Source organism: Schistocerca cancellata, chromosome 4, assembly GCF_023864275.1.
Source record: "Schistocerca cancellata isolate TAMUIC-IGC-003103 chromosome 4, iqSchCanc2.1, whole genome shotgun sequence".
Classification (NCBI taxonomy): domain Eukaryota; kingdom Metazoa; phylum Arthropoda; class Insecta; order Orthoptera; family Acrididae; genus Schistocerca; species Schistocerca cancellata.
Window position 1 is genome coordinate 809,825,291 of NC_064629.1, and position 17,995 is coordinate 809,843,285.

The 17,995-nt window shown below is 38.8% G+C and overlaps 1 protein-coding gene across 1 annotated transcript; it reads left to right on the plus strand.

The window, feature by feature from the left end:
* Window positions 1-959: 959 nt before the first annotated feature.
* On the plus strand, window positions 960-12,389 carry LOC126184446 (uncharacterized). The gene is made up of 2 exons (XM_049926837.1): window positions 960-1,098; window positions 12,016-12,389. The coding sequence occupies exons 1-2, from the start codon at window positions 960-962 to the stop codon at window positions 12,387-12,389; spliced, it is 513 nt and encodes a 170-aa protein (XP_049782794.1).
* Window positions 12,390-17,995: the final 5,606 nt, after the last annotated feature.

A 17,995-nucleotide genomic window follows, 5' to 3' on the forward strand; every position in this document is an offset into this window, starting at 1 on the left:
GGTCAGCGATTCTCTTATACCTTGCATATCGCAGGCAGCGCATGAGCAATACATCTGCATTACATCTGCTCGGACCTCTTACATAAAATTACATCTGCATTACATCTGCATTACATCTGCTCGGACCTCTTACAAGGTGACTCCGGTATATAAGAAAGGCAAAAGAACGGACCCGCAAAATTGCACACCAATATCCTTAACATCTGTTTGCTGCTGAATCCTAGAGCATATTCTGAATTCGAATATAATAAATTTCCTATAGACTGAAAATCCCATGTCCACGAAATAGCAAGGCTTTAGAAAGGATCGACAGTGCGAAACCCACCTTGCTCTTTTCTCACATGATACAGTGCGAACAATGGATGAAGGTCTACGGGCAGCTTCCATATTTCTAGATTTCCGAAAAGCAATCGACACGGTACCCCACTGCAGACTGTTAACGTAGTTACGCGCATACGGAATAGGCTCCCAGGTATATGACTGGCTCGAAGACTTCTGAACCCAGATAAGCCTGACGTCCTTCTGGAAGGACGACGTCACTCACTGTTGAAATTATTTATTTTTGTGAATAACGCATTGTTGCAACGGACTGTAACGCATTGTTATATCAAGTAGGCAGAGTCAGTTGCGCGCTGCGACAGTCAGTTTGACGGTGTCGTTCATAGTGAGTGAGAAACTGTGTCTTGAAGATAGGGCCAATTTTACCATGGACGAACTGACTGACCTTGTCATCGATGGGTATGTATATTTTCTTTCATATTGCATCAATAATTCTGAAACTTGTCATATAATATCTTAAAGAATTAACCTATATTATTTGTGGGTTTATATTATGATTGAAAGTTTTCGTCAGTTGTAATTCAATAATGTTTTCAACCGTCCTTCCAGAAGGACGTCAGGGTAATATGTTGTCATTTTGTATTCACAGAAAACGATGTACACTGATGGAACTTTTGGACATGTTAGAATCAACAGATGAGGAAATACCTAATACTGGTGTGAATGTAACATTACACCCTCCTCTAAATTCAACTGATGACGTAACAGATGAAGATTCTGGTGCTGAAGAAAATCCAAGTGTAGATAAATTACCAGCAAGTCAGCTCAATGCTACTGCGCTTTGTGATTTGGCCATTTTTACTAATGGTAATGCTGTGAATGCAACAAGGAAACAATCCTTCACCTCTGATGTTGTTCCAGGGCCCTCCAGCAGTACAAAAACAGCAACAATAACAACAAACACAAACAAACCAAGGCTATCGAAGAATAAAGTTCTAAACCTCAAGAAATATAACTGGAAAAGTGGTGAAATTGTTAATCCAACACCTGTATGGCCTCTAATGTTCGCAGTTGGAATGAAGAAAGGGCGAACACCGCTTGAATATTTCCAACAGTTATTTGATAACGAAGTGCTTCTAATGATGGTCACATACACAAATCAGTACGCAGCCAAGAGAAATAGACTAGGTGATTGTTCAGAAGATGAGATGTTGGTGTTTATTGCAATACTTCTGCTAAGTGGATATGTAACAGTGTCACGCAGAAAGATGTACTGGCAATCAGATAAAGACAGTCACACCGACCTCGTAACAAATGCCATGTCCAGAGATCGATTTGACTTCATCTTTTCCAATTTGCATGTATGCAACAATGACAATTTAGATAAATCAGACCGTTTTGGGAAAATCCGCCCATTACTGTGTATGCTGAATGATAGATTCAAACAATTTGCGCCTCACGTGCGGCATCATTCTGTCGATGAATCGATGGTCCCATACGTCGGAAGTCACGGGTGCAAACAATTCATAAAAGGGAAACCAATCCGATACGGATTCAAATTTTGGTGTGGAGGCACAAGTGGTGGATATATTATTTGGCTCGAACCCTACCAAGGAGCTGGCACATGTAGTAAGGATTATGAAACGCAAGGTATGGGGTACGGTGTGGTATTGACTTATGTTGACCAGTTACTTCCACATGTTCCATATCGAATATAGTTTGATAACCTCTTCACCAGCCTTGAACTACTACATTACCTAAAAGAGAGGGGCGTGGAAGCAACAGGAACAATAAGAGGAAACAGAGTTAAGAATTGTACTCTATCACCTGTAGAAAAAATGATAAAAGAAAATTGAGGATCATATGAAGTTTGTTCTGACTCAGCATACGGGATTTCCATTGTACGTTGGAATGATAACAATGTTGTTACTGTAGCCACCAACTTTGACAGAGTGCAACCACTACGCTCTGTAGCAAGATTTTCCAGGGAACAAAAGAAAAGCATTAGCGTGCCTCAACCTAACTTATTACACTCCTACAATACTCATATGGGAGGCATAGATCGAGCTGACCAAAATGTATCCCTATATAGATGCTCTATAAGAGGGAAAAAGGTATTTCCCGATCATTGCACATTTTATGGACATTGCAGAGCAAAATGCCTGGGATCTTTACAAGCACAACGAAGAACCCATAGATAATCTGACATTTCGTCGTCGAATTGTCACTGCAATTCTTGAAAGTCACAAAAGAGTCACTACCAGCAGAGGACGTCCTACTAAGAGGGCAAAACTAGATTCTAGATTTGATGGAAGAGAACATTATGTTGCTGAATTACCAACGGATGAGGTAACAAAAAAGAAGAAGCAGCTGAAATGTCGAAGTTGCCACAAAAAAACTACTACTATGTGCATAAAATGTGACGAACCACTTCATGTTTGTTGCTTTTTGTCTTATCATACTAGTGCATAAAATGTGTGTATAGGTTATTTTCTTTGTTTTTTGTATTTATTAGCTGTTTTAACCTATAAGTCAAATTTATTTATGTTTATTTGAAAGTATAAAAACCGAAACAAGTTAATTGCGCAATGTCATATACTTTAAAAACATGTTCCCTTATTCTACTGACGTCCTTCTGGAAGGACGCCCATTTTTGGAAATACTAAATAAAAATAAATACTCAAAATTGTTTTTACTTTCTTCCTTACAACCTTGTGGATGAATGTAGATAAGATATAAATCAATTTTGAAAAAAAAAATTCAGGACTAGCTGGGTTAAGTAATAGAACCCAGTATGTTGTCCTCGACGGCGAGTGTTCATGGCTGCTCACCGTGTCTGTCAGACATAGTGGGCGGCAATCTGTGATTGTTTGCTGATGATACTGTGGTGTATAGGAAGGTGTCGAAGGTACGTGACTGTAGGTTGATAGTAGTTGACGTAGACAAAATATCTTTTTGGTGCCATGAATGGCAGCTGGCTCTTAACGTAGAAAAATGTCAGTTAATGCCGATGAATAATGTTCGAATACATCTTTCGTAGTGTACTGCATCACACAGTCACGTCGTTTGAATGTCTGGGCGTAACGATGCGTAGTGATATGAAATGGAACGAGCATGTGAATACTGTGGTACAGAAGGCGAATGGTCGACTTCGGTTTATTAGGCGAATTTTAGGAAAGTGTGGTTCATCTGTAAAGAAGACCGTATATAGAACGCTAGTAGGACCTATTCTTGAGTACTGCTCGACTGTTTGGGCCAGATTAAAAGAGGCATCGGAGTGTCGAGCTGCTATATTTGTTACTGGTAGGTTCTATCAGCATGCAAGTGTTACGGATATGCTTTGTGAAATCAAATGGGAATCCTTGGAGGGCAGAAGGTTTTCATTTCGAAGAACACTATTGAGGAAGTTTAGAGAACCATCATTTGAAGCTGACTGCAGAACGATCTACCGCGGCCAACATACAATTCGCGTAGGGACCACGAAGACAAAATACGAGAAATTAGGGCTAATACGGAGGCCTATGGACAGTTTTTTTCGCTTGCTCAATCAACGAATGGAACAGGAAAGGAAACGAGTAGTTGTGGTTGGGGTACCCTCCGCCACGCACCGTGAAGTGGCTTGCGGAGTATTTATGTAGATATAGAAGAAAGCTACAATCTTCCAAATTTTTCTTTGTATATATTAATTACAACTGAAATCGAAAAAAAAGAACACGTTTCAGAGATTCACAAGCAACTCAATCTCTCCACTTTTGCACTTCATATTATTGCAAGTCTTGGAGATAGGCAAATCAGTAAGTAAATATAATCTGATCATTTTCATTCAGTAATGTCTCCCGGGACTATATTCTAGGGTAACTGATCCTTGAGAGAGAAAATCTTCATTGCCAAAAAGCATGCCATATCACTAGCGTATGATGCTCGTCCTTTATCACCTTCTACACAAACGCTTGAGGAGTTAAGTATTTCAACTACAGGGACACAGTACATATTTTCTCCACGCAATTTATTGTAAATAGTCCATTCGAGCTCGGAAGGAATAATGACAGTCATGATTACAATAATAGGAGAAAAAATGACCTTAATCACTCTTCAATAAAACTGATTTTCGCTTAGAACGGATGAATAATGCTGTCGCCAAGAATCTTTGATCTATTACCTAATGATACTGACTACCTTAGAAAGATTAAAGCTAAATTTGAAAGTAAATTTCCCTTCTAGGCAACTCCTTTCGTTCCATAGAAGAATTTTTATTTAGATACTGGCAGTCTGTTTAATGCAAAAGTATTGTACACTTACTTTTGTTATTAAACTAAATATTTTTTACTGTCTTTTGAACTTATCTGTAAATGGTCAACATGCAGTGATATTTTAATTTTCTGTAAACTCATTCGTTTTATGTCGCTTCGATATGTCTTGCAAAGGAACATGCAACTAATGATTAACGCCGTTACACAAGAAGGAGCTACTTTCTCACGCCGCTAACGTTTCACAAGTGAAGTTTGAGCTTCCAAACTAAGTCTCTAAAGTACTTTCCTACATACACAAAAAAGAACCTTAAGGTAAATGAGAACAGTTCTCATAAAGCGTAATGACTGGAAATTATGTCCTGTAGGAAGTAACGAGAAATACGTGTCTACGTCAATATTTATTCAGTTAACAAAATTCTTACACACCATAGGATAATATATCAACATTAATATTTGGATGTGAAATATTAAATTACGAGTCAATAAAAAGTCGTAATTTAAAATCGTGACACTAGAAAAAAAACTTATATTCATTTTTAGACCTCTATCTGGAGTTATTTAGAGTACTGATTCGAATTGTTTGAAACTGATTGATCACATAGTCTCTAGTTTCTGATACCGTATTGAATATCTAAAAATTTGTCCGCTCTTCATGAGATTTTGTAAGAATTCGAAATTATGATGTGAAAGAGCTTTACGGACAAAGTAGTACTAGTGTGAGACAGTTATGAACAGAGTCGTAGTGTTTTGCCACAGTTTGACCACTTTCAGATACGTTTCTATACTTGCTAACTTTTTGTACTTCTTCTACCTGGTCATTTCCGTGTATTAGCACACCTTTTGTAGTTGACGCATCTTTCATGTTTCATACAGCACAAGGCGAAGACAGGTGAATCAATGACTGTAAAGTGCGAAGTAACTGCCTTAGTGTACGTTTAGACTAGAATCATTTAACTATTCTGATCGAATTCTTAAATATTGTTGAACTTGTTCGTCAGAGGACTAACTGAGTAAAATGTACTTCGGCGTGGAAATTGTTTATCGAAGTAGAGGAATTTATTTGCTGCCAATCCTTCCTGTAGCTCCATCTTCTGCAGTGACTTCGAATATCATCTGAAGAAAATATGTCTCTCGGAAAATAGTCTCAGTGGGTGGCATCTTTTCATCAACCGTTCAAAACATAGTCTGAAATATACTACTTTAAACTGTCAAAAATATGTTTATTTCCAATAGATTGCTCCACTAAGATTACGTGAGAGTATGAGGCTTTGTCTACTGTCTTGGAAATGATAATTTACAAAGACTGCTAAAGCTGATTTCTGTCATTTTAGGACGAACTATTTCTTTTTCATCATTAACAAAATGACTGCACGGAGTATCTATACTTTTTATCCTGACAAAGCAAAGATGAACTATTTCTTTTTCTTCATTAATGAAATGACTACACTGATTATCTATGTTTTTTATTCTTTCGGACAGTACATTCAAAAGTCAACAACGGGGAAGAAAATTTCTGCCTCCGAGATAAGAATTAGTAGTTAAGAGTTCGCAAACTACTTAGTAAACCTTTGGTAACGTGAAATGTGGCATCAAACCACCACTGCATACAATTCTAGACATTTCAAAATGTTTGTATTTATTTTCAATCAAGACAGTGTACATCTAGAATTCCTAACGCGTAAGTTACAGTTACCGTTATTCCAGGGAATCAGAGAACGAAATCGAATAATACTTTTATTTATGCTCCAAGCGAAATTTGTATTTGTTAGAAATGACGGCGGAACTATAGAATTTATCGTCCCATCGACAGCGAAGCAGTCATAAAAGACTGATTACTGGATCAGCATAGAGAAGAACTGAATACGAAATCAACCGTGGGCTTACTGAAGGATACATGCCAGCATTCACTTGATATGATCTTAGAGAAACTAAAGGAAATGTAAATCGTGACGGTCGAAGGGGGATCTGAAGCCATTTTCTCCAGTATGCGAGTATAGTGTCACACGGCACTATATCACTCGGTTTGTAAGAACGCTGAGAATTACGTAGTTTGCTCAGCATATAATCGTTAGTTTCTGCAGGCTTGAATGTGGCCCGAGAATATGCGTACCCTTTCGCTGCACAGTTGCTCACAAAGCTTTCTACTGAATGTTCGTGACTTAAGCGAACAAAAATGTAACATAGAAACAAGGGAAGGCAGATAGTAAGGATTATGGAATGCGCACGCTATGGCAGGTTAACGCTTGAGTCTTACGCGGGATTGTTCTGACAGATACTCTTCTCAAGCGTCATCATGCTCATCCTGTGTCAATTAAACGGATGTTTCGCATCATAAACTTTGACCTTTCCATGAAATAAATGTAATTCGTATTTAAAATAAATTCGTTAAAGGAAAAGTTATTTTCATGAACGAACACACTGAACAACGACAGATGGAATTGTTTTATGACTAAAAAATTTGAATACGAGGGAACGTGTGTAATTCATTTGAAATACCAAAACGTGTATTGGCTTGTAAAACCATTCAGTCACTTGCGAACGTAGTGTAGTTATGTCAATTAGTCTTGCCGATAGACAATGCGGCCCATTCCTATTGTTTTCTGCTTTTCACACTCATCAACTAATGCTAACCGCTAGACAACGAAGGCCACCTGATTACATTCTGCTGTTTCACAATATTTCCCATGATGTCACTTTAATGATAGTTACATGCAGGAATGGTTAAATGACTGAATTTTATGACCTTTGGAAATAAAATGGTCGGATCCTTGGCAAGGTAGTGGTCTTTCACAAAACTGTGTATAGTTGTGTAGTTTTTTAACTAAAACCATGACATTTTTAGGTATTCACCCAATACGAACGAAAATAGTCCTCAATAATAAAGCGATAGAACAGGCGGCCCATTTCAAGTATTTAGGATGTGATATATCATATGATCAAGATATTGATATACTAAGAAAAACTAACACTTACCAGCGCATATGTTGCACAACAAGTACACTTAGAAAAGAGACACAATTGAAATTTTATGAAGTTATAGCGATTCCTTCCTTATTATACAGGGAAGAGAGTTGGACGCTAAGAAAGAAAGATTTACGGCAACTATATGCATCAGAGATGAAATTTCTGTGAAAGGCTGCACTAGGGAGGGGTATGAAATTGAACGAGCATGTGAGAACTGCTATAGGGAAGACGAATAGCCGATTTCGGTGTATTGAGATAACTTTAAAAAAAGTTTGGTTCGCCTGTAAAGAAGACCGCATATAGGACGCTGGTGTGACCTAGTCTTGAGTACTTCTGGAGTGTTTGGGATCCGTACCAGGTCGGATAGAAGGAAGACATCGGAGTAATTCAGAGGCGGGCTACTAGATTTATTACCGGTAGATTCGAACAAGACGTAAGTGTTACGCAGATGCTTGGGAAACTCAAATGGGAATCCCTGTAGGGTAGGCGACGTTTCGAGAAACACTATTGAGGAAATTAGAGAACCGGCATTTGAAGCTGACTGTCGCACGATTCTACTGCTGTCGATATACATTGCGCGTAAGGCCCACGAAGATAAGAGAAATAAGGGCCCTATTTGCGTGTGGAACAGGATATGAAATGGGTAGTAGTGGTATAGGGTACCCTCCGCCACGCACCGTACAGTGACTTGAGCAGTAATAGACATAGGGAAGAAAAAATTAGAAATGAAGTAATAAGGGAAGAACTACGAATCACGTCATTCTTATATCACCACAAAGACTTTCTAAACCAGCAATGGATTATCAACTCTGGGGCAAGATAAATTTGGGAACACCGAGGATGGGATGGCGAGACAGGAACAAGTACTAGACCTAACCCTAGAGTGGCAGAAGAAGAAGAAGCGAGACATTTTGGCATATCCAGAATCAAGACAGGGAGTGTATCCATTTCGGATATGCAGACTATTTGTCTGTATGCACTAGTGATCAAAAAATGCGACATTACCAACATTAATCAATAAGTTTCATTTCATACTCGAAATAAGAAAAGGTTGTACATATAAAACAAAGAATAACTGTAAGCGAGTCGAACATTAGATTGTGAACATAACGTTACTTCTTTATCTTAGGAACATACCTATTGTATATGCGGTTAAGCCTATAACCGGTACAAATAACTGGTAAATAAAAAAAATATTCTTAAAATAACTTATATTATTTATTTTATCCTCATCGCATTTAAGAGAGTTAATACCTCGTCCTCAGGTGGGTAGTTGTATTTACTTCGCTGACGTTTATGTTTTGTGAATTTTAAAGTTTTAAGTACTAACTGCTGCGCCTGTGTTCCCCAACTTCATTACAACGTTGTACAATGTATAATTAGTATTCTCGAAATTTTCAGTCAGTATTAATTACAAGTAAAATAACAAGTTATTTATTTACAACACCTAGTAGTAAAAGAAACCCGTGAGACAGTAGATATATAGACATACTTCGGAAACGGTCGTGTTATTGCAAAGGTTAACAGATTCAAATGGTTCAAATGGCTCTAAGCACTATGGGACTTAACATCTGAGGTCATCAGTCCCCAAGACTTAGAACTACTTAAACCTAACTAACCTAACGACATAACACACATCCATGCCCGAGGCAGGATTCAAACCTGCGACCGTAGCAGCAGCGCGGTTCCGGACTGAAGCGCCTAGAACCGCTCGGCCACAGCGGCCAGCGGTTAACAGGTCACAGAAGTTAATTTTTTCAGGGAGTTACCAGGTTTAATCAATGTTCAGTTTCCTTAAGGTGATAAAATGATAGTAAGTTTTAAAAGTTCGTTTCTGGGTTATCAGTGGATTTAAAAAATTCCCTTTATGCATCTTACGTATAAAAAGAGCACCTGCAGTGAAATGTTAATGTCGAATAATACTTAATCTGAAGTGTAGTGTGAAATCATAACTTGTCGGAGTGTAACTGTTGCCTTCAGTACTCTGAACATAGAATATTCTGTCAGTGTAATTCAGGAAATACATCTCTGTGCACACCCTGTAGTAATATGGTGGCTTGTAAAATGTATATATTTGCTTACTGTGAGACAGACAACTTCTCCTGTGTTGTTTCCTAACTTTACTCGCAATCGTTACTTTATTCGCAACATATTCGAGAATAGCACTTAATTGTTGTAATATTTATAGCGGTATTGTGCAATATATGAACAACATTTCGCAAAAACGTCATAATTTGCACAACTCCTGAATTTATTGAAGGATGTACGACTTTTCGCCAGAATATGAGAGGATTAAAAATCTCGAAACGTGTTCGGGATCAAGTACAGAAGAATATCGTTAGTGAAAGAAATCAGTACTAAGTGAAAAATCGGTGTCGGGAAGAAAATCGTACGTTCGCAAATGAAAATCAATATCTCGTGCCAGCCCATGGCCTTCGACTCCCTAACTGAATCTTTTTCGAGTCCACGGTTCACCCTGCAGTATCACCATATAATAAATATTCAGTAACATTCTTAGCTCCTGGAACTCAAAATAGGTTCACACGGCGTTACTCTAAACATTTCCTCGACAATTATTTCACCGTAAAGCGCCCTTAGTAATTTTCTGCTAGACAACGTTTTTCGTTATACCTAATCTGGGAGCATAATAATTGACCACAGATGTTCCTAAGTGGCCGTGCCTACCTATGGTTTGCACCAAATTATGAATGACGATTTCTGAGGGAAATCATACTGATATAAACTGTTTCGGGAACGGGAATAACAAATTACAATGCGGAGCCAGCTCGCTGTCAATCAGGCGGCAGATTTACATCGGCTTTGCTAGACACCGTACACAATAATCATTGTACTCACCGAAATAAGCCAGGAAATTATCGAATTATCAGACGTCCGGCCGTTCCGGAGTCGCCGCTGAAATGAGAGGGGCGTCATTTTTTTGTTGCCAAATGCGCCTCCATATTGAAGGGCAGAGCTGTGCCGCTGTCAATCATCTGCGCGTGAGAAGGCCGAGCGGCAAGCAGCGCCCCCCATTATACGCAGAAGTCCCTCCCCACACAGATAGGAGTAACCCGGCACGGGACAAACAAAGCCCTGTGATAACAGCAGCGCCGCTTTTCTTACCTGCACCCGGACACCGTCCGCTAACACTGGGAAATCGCTTCGTCCCCCAGGTCCCTCATATTCGATCCACGTGATAGTTGCATGTTAGAAAAGCAGTAGGATTTTGAAACATATACTGTGCTCAAACATCATGAATCACCTCGAAGAAAATGATTTATTGTCAAATACCAACACGGATTCAGAAAATATCGTTCTTGTGATACACTGCCAGCTCTTTATTCTCACGAAGTAATGAGTGCTACATATCAGATTTTTACCATCAGACAGATCCTTGAAAAATGGCACGACTATAACATCGATGTCCACCAGCTGTTCATTGATTTCAAACGAGCTAATGATAGTGTACAGAGAAGTTGCAGCATTAGAAAATTGCAGCGAAATGCAGGAAGATCTGCAGCGGATAGGCACTTGGTGCAGGGAGTGGCAACTGACCCTTAACGTAGACAAATGAAATGTATTGCGAATACATAGAAAGAATGATCCTTTATTGTATGATTAAATGCTAGAGGAACAAACACTAGTAGCAATTACTTCTGTAAAATATCTGGGAGTATGCGTGCGGAACAATTTGAAGTGGAATGATCATATAAAATTAATTGTTGGTAAGGCGGGTACCAGGTTGAGATTCATTGGGAGAGTCCTTAGAAAATGTAGTCCATCAACAAAGGAGGTTGCTTACAAAACACTCGTTCGACCTATACTTGAGTATTGCTCATGAGTGTGGGATCCGTACTAGATCGGGTTGACAGAGGAGATAGAGACGATCCGAAGAAGAGCGGCGCGTTTCGTCACAGGGTTAGTTGGTAAGCGTGATAGCGTTACAGAGATGTTTAGCAAACTCAAGTGGCAGACTCTGCAAGAGAGGCTCGCGGTGTAGCTTGCTGTCCAGCTTTCGAGAGGGTGCGTTTCTGGATGAGGTATCGAATATATTGCTTCCCCCTACTTATACCTCCCGAGGAGATCACGAATGTAAAATTAGATAGATTCGAGCGCGCACGGAGGCTTTCCGGCAGTCGTTCTTCCCGCGAACCATACGCGACTGGAACAGGAAAGGGAGGTAACGACAGTGGCACGTAAAGTGCCCTCCGCCACACACCGTTGGGTGGCTTGCGGAGTATAAATGGAGATGTAGTATCAGAAGGGATCAACGCTGGAAGGCAATTCCAGACACTGGAGTGCCCAACAAACTAATAAGACTGGTCCAAGTGGCATTGAGGAGAACAATACGTAAAGAAAAGGTTTCGGGCACTTTTTTTAAGTTAACCAAGGTTTGCGACGGAGCGGTGGCTCTCGAGAATTCTGTTTAATGTCGCCTAGGAGAGGATAATGCGAAAGACACAATGCGATAAGCTTGGGGGAACACTCTTTAATAGAGTGACGCAGGCTCTTGCATATGCAGATGACATTGATTTGTTATCAAGAAGGAAACAGGACCTGGAAGCAAAGCTTGAAAAATTAGAAAGATATGGAGCGGAGATGGGGCTGACAATTAGTCAGTCAAAGACAAAGTATATGTTAACATCTTGGGAAAGGTATAGTGAAAGAGAAAGAAGCATGACATTGACCGGGAAAGAATTTGAACACTGTGAGAGCGTCAAATATCTTGGGAATAATGATATGAGAGAAGAAATACGTGCATTGATTACAGCTGATAACAGGAGCTACTCCGCGCTGATTAAAGATTTTAAAGTAAGAAGCCTTAGTAGGGATCTGAAGCTGACAGTGTATCGTACAGTAGTGAGACCTATGGTGATGTATGGTTTGGAGACTTGAACAATGACGCAAAATGATGAGGAGTTGTTGCAGAGATGGAAAAGGAAGATACTTAGGAAAATCTTAGGGACCAGTGAATGATAGGGGTTTTTGGCAAATCATAAATAATAAGATCAGAGAGTTGTACAACAAACAAGATATCGTGACAGAAATAAAGAGCAATAGACTGCGTTGGTTGGGACATGTAGAAAGAATGGTGGAGAGCAGCACGGTGAAGAAAGTTTTGAAAGGAAAACCAGGTGGACGCCGTGTAAGGGGCAGACCAAAGACCAGATGACTAAACAACGCGGAGGAGGACTTGAGAAGGAGAGAGTTAGAAGATGGAGAGCCAAGGCAGCCAGCAGAGAAGAGTGGGCTGTAGCGCCAAGGATAAGTAAGTAAGTAAGTTATGAGTGCTATCGACAGGGAACGTCAAATTGATTCTATATTTTTAGATTTTCAGAAAGCTTTTGACACCGTTCGTCATAAGCGACTTGTAATTAAGTTGGGTGCCTATGGAGTATCGTCTGAGTTGTGTGACTGGATCTGTGGTTTCCTGTCGGGAAGGTCACAGTTAGTGATAATTGTTGGGAAGCCATCGAATAAAACAGAAATACTATCTGGTGTTCCCCAAGAAAGTGCTATAGGCCCTCTGTTGTTCCTAACCTACATAAACGATTTAAGAGAAAATCTGAGCAGCCCTCTTAGACCTTTTCAGATGATGCTGTCATCTACCGACAAATAAAATCATCATGCGATCAAAACAAATTGAAAAATGATATCTGTATGGTACAAAAAGTGGCAGTTGACTTTAAATAATGAAAAGTGTGAAGTCATCCACGTGAACATTAAAAGGAATCCTCTGAATTTCAATTACACAATAAATCATAAAAATCTAAAGGCTGTAAACTCAACAAAATACTTAGGGATTACAGTTACGAATAACTTAAATTGGAACGATCACATAGATATGCTGTGGGGAAAGCAAACCAAAACTGCGATACATTGGCATAATACTCAAAAAATGCAACAGGTCTATCAAAGGGACTGCATACACTGCGCTTGTCCGTCCTCTTCTGGAGTACTGCTGTGCGGTGTGGGACCCGCATCAGAGAGAATTGACGGGAGACGTCGAAAAAGTTCAAAGAAGGCAGCTCATTTTGTATTTTCGCGAAATAAGGGAGAGAGGGTCACGGATATGAAACACGAATTGGGGTGGCAGTCATTACAACAAAGGCTTTTTCGGTGTGGAAGGAACTTCTCATGAAATTTCAGTCACCATCTCTCTCATCAGAGTGTGAAAATATTTTTTTCGCGCCCACCTAGATAGGAAAAAATGATCGTCATAATAAAATAAGAGAACTCAGAGCTCGTACCGAAAAATTTGTGTTTGTTTTTCTCTAGCGCTGTTCGAGAGTGGAACGGTAGAGAAGTAACTTAATGGTCATTCGATGAATCCTCTATCAGACACTTAGTTGTGAATTGCAAAAAAATGGTTCAAATGGCTCTGAGCACTATGGGACTTAACATCTATGGTCATCAGTCCCCTAGAACTTAGAACTACTTAAACGTAACCAACCTAAGGACAACACCCAACACCCAGTCATCACGAGGCAGAGAAAATCCCTGACCCCACCGGGAATCGAACCCGGGAACCCGTGCGTGGGAAGCGAGAACGCTACCGCACGACCACGAGCTGCGGACTTGTGAATTGTAGATTAATTATGTAGATATAGATGTAATTGTAGATGAAAAGCCCATGCTAGTACTTTGGCATGTTTGACTTGCTAACAGAAGACAGAGAGCACGGGGAGAAACTACAAAAAATAAAATAAATTTAAAAAAAGTTAACAAACTGCCAACAAGGGGAGGCTACGACGTTCGGATCATGGATTAACTTTAGACTTTTAGTAGTCCCTTACGACATCATAATATGCTAACAGGAAGGCGTACTACTTAGGCGATTTCGCGAACATCGCAAGAGAAGATTTACGCGTCAATTATGTGCCTGTGCGCTGCGACACTGCGCACGAGATGCCAGCAGTGATGTGGGCAGCGTTCAGCCTTCGTCGTCTGTGGATCGCTGGATCGAGCCTTGCGCTTTCTTTTAATTTATGTTTTTTTTAACAGTAGCCATATTATTTCATACATATTACATTTTTTTCATAAACTTTTACTGAATTTCCAATGTTATTTGGTTGTATGCTAATTTTTACTGTCACAAACAATATCATATTTATAGCTATCGACAAGTAAACGACTAAATGCATAAGGTTTTCCTTAAAATGTATGCCTGTCGTGTTTTCCGAAATTCGGTATATCTGCAATCTGGTAAGGTACCGAGAACTGCTTTGCACATAGACGCTTCGATCTGGAGACACAGATTTCAAGGACGAGGGATTGGCTTGGATAACCCAACTGAAACATCGATAAATAAAGGTGTAAACAACTTTATTCAATATCACAATGAGTTGCAATATGCCAGAATATGAGGAGAATTTACGATTAGTCGTTCGATGTGCTTTCGACATTACAGGTTGCAAGACGATATTTTTCATGCAGACGTCGAAAAATTAATTAAAACGGCATGTATTACATCGAATTAATTGCAATTTTCCCGTATGTACAAGCAGTCTTCAGAGTTTCTAACCAAAAACAAAGCTCGTTGACATTTTGAAAAATTTCAATTTCTTCCGACAATTTGGTTGCAAACCATACTTAACACAACATTTTCGTAAATATCGGTGCCGAAAACTGCCGATCTACGATTGAATGTATTTTGGTAGCGTCTTCACAAGAAGCAATTTCTCGTTCACTGTCAATCAAATGTAAGTTTGAAGGCGCTTGATAAAGTTTTTTACTTGTCTATAGAAATAAAACTCATATAACCTTTGTTTTAATAATAAAAATTAGTAAACAGTGATAAACACTGGAAATTCAATAAAATTTCGTGAAAATACATGTGTCTTTTTATCATATTACCTTTCAAATGTAATAAGTACGAAATAATATGACTGGTGTTGAAAAAATTTGAATTAAAAAAAAAGGATGAGCGGGACTCGATCCAGCGAACTAGCGATTACGGAAGTTGAACGCTACCAACGTGATTGTCACCAGCTCCTGTTCAGGATCGTAGCGCACCGCTACATCACTGGCGTGTAAAATTTCTCTTGGGATTTTCTTAAAATTGCCTAAGTAGTAGCCCTTTACTACTCGCACAATATGTTGTCCTAATGGAAAATTAAAAGTGTACAAAGTTTGAAGTAAATCCGTGAGCCAAACGTCGTGACCTCCCCTGTAAGACATAAATGAGATAATGTAATGTAAAACTAATTTTCTGCAAAAACAATTTTGCATTTTGCTGTTGAAAAATTTTTACTTAAAGTTACAAGTGATACTTTTTTGTTGTCATTTAGATGGTGCCAATCCTTAACTCATCCTAATATTCTAGCTGACGAGAGCGTACGCATATTTTCTCTCTAAAATACAGTATTAAGTGGATTGTGTACACTTCATTGATTGCTCTGCAGTTAATTATCATTAATATTTTCAACCATTATTTACATTTATTTTGATTTCAGTTTATGTACTACTTATTCATCAGCTGCCTTCTGTAAATATCTAAGGCTTTTCCACGTAGTGGCCGAATGAGCTAGTTCTGCAGGTGCGTTCTTCATTGTAGAAGGGGATTTTCACTAAGCAGCAATCAAAGTTTATTTATTCGCAGATCGGTGTCGGAGAATTATAGCTCCATTTTCATGAGTCCATTTTCAGGTACATTCAAAACGAAGTCGCAGGACAAGAAACAGGTTTATAAGGAATTAAGTTTTTACAAGTAGTTGGTGAAAAAGTTCCCCCAAATACAAAGAAAGACAGTAAAATAAAATTTTTGCACTTGCAGTTAAGGGCGCACTAGCAGTATTACATAGTTACGTATTATTGTGGGCATGAAGTACTGAACTTGCAACATGTATTATCATATCCACGTTTCACGTTCCGTTAAAACTACTGTCAGGTACATCCCCAAGCAAAGAAATAAAAATAAGCTAATGAAGAATTCGAATACAATATGCAGGTTCGGGCCCACGATTAAAGGATTACAGAAATATACATTTGCCACTTAAGTTGTATTTGTTTGCAGATGTGCACATATTTGTCTGCTACTGGGCGATTCTGGCTTAGCCCTTTCAGACCCTCTGGCTACAGTTGTGTACATTAATTTTTACTTTGTCTTGGCTGCTTCAGAAGTGTTTTTCCCAACGGAAACATTTGAGAACGATCAACCTATTCATCATGCCCAAGTGCTGTCAGCTGTTGAACATCACTATGAAAATATCAGCAAGTAAATGTAACAGCGCGCAGCAGCTCGTGACCGACAGAATACACGAATATTTCGTTATATTCCTCTGTATAACTGAATATTGTTATTATTATTATTTTGCATCGTAATTATTGAATCATCATTTCACTATTTATTACTTTAGAGAATATTTCGTAATTAGTTATTTTAGTCCATAAAAGGAAGCCAAATGTACAAAGTGTGGTTTGAAAACGAAAACATATTTTTACACAAATCTTGCATCTAAAATCATTAAAAAATCACCTAAGAGCATTACCACATAAAGAAAAAATTTCCTTCGTCCAGAAAAAATTCAGATCTGAAACGGTTAAGGCCATTTTGAAATCGTTAGTTAGACTCTTGTCTGCACCTCTGTCAAAATTTTTCCGCCCATCAATGCTTTCTTTGGTATTGTAGTTTGTGAAACGTTACAAAAATTTTAGCTAGACATAAACTACTTTCACATAGAAGAATCTGACCCAGATGTTACAGGAAATGAAAGCTACATCAATTTATAAAGTCCGACTTTGTACTCTGTAAAAATACATTTTCATAAGAACGACTACCATTTACTTGAGATTAATTACGCTATCAGTTTCAGACTATTTACACAACGACAATCGCTTGTATAAAACTACTGAATTTAAAAGCGTAATCACTCACAATGCGTAAAGAAAGACAGCTACTGTCTGCAAGAATAGCTGTGTAAGAATCTACGCCACGATATCTGTGATAAGAGATGTGCGATTACATTTTCCTAACTTTCCAGGAACTTCACTATGGAAGCAACTCAAGATGAAGTGAGACTTTTGGTCATCCAAGTGCAGCTGACGGTCTACAAAGGACTATTTAAAATGGCTTAAAGATGAAATCGATCGATCGTGGATAAAATAACGTATGTTTGCTTATAAATACGGCCGAAGTGGAAATTGAACACGTCTCTCAAAAAATATTTTACTTTGGAATGTAAACTGCGTAGACTGATAACAGGAATTTATTTGAAGCCGAGTTTCATCTTTTGTAGTATAGGTGTTTGTCTGTTTTTTCGTTCAGACGAATTTCTCCACCACCGTTACGTGACTGTAGGGTACATTAATTATTCTATAGCATCACACAAGGCCCGGTAAAAAAGGAACAAGTCTACTCGTAATTGTAAGGAACAGTTTGTAGTGACGTGTTAGTGCGCGGCCTTGAACTGTGTTCTTTCTCTGAGTCGAGTTTCATGAAAATCGATTAGTTTATTGTCAGTGGACGAGTAGTTCACTCAGACGTGTTCCACTGAATAATG

Excerpts from the sequence above, each read along its gene's own strand:
- LOC126184446 (XM_049926837.1), top strand. The coding sequence starts at position 960 with ATGTTAGAATCAACAGATGAGGAAATACCTAATACTGGTGTGAATGTA. Across the intron at positions 1,099-12,015 it reads TGTAGATAAATTACCAGCAA|ATGACATTGATTTGTTATCA; the intron begins GTCAGCTCAATG and ends TTGCATATGCAG.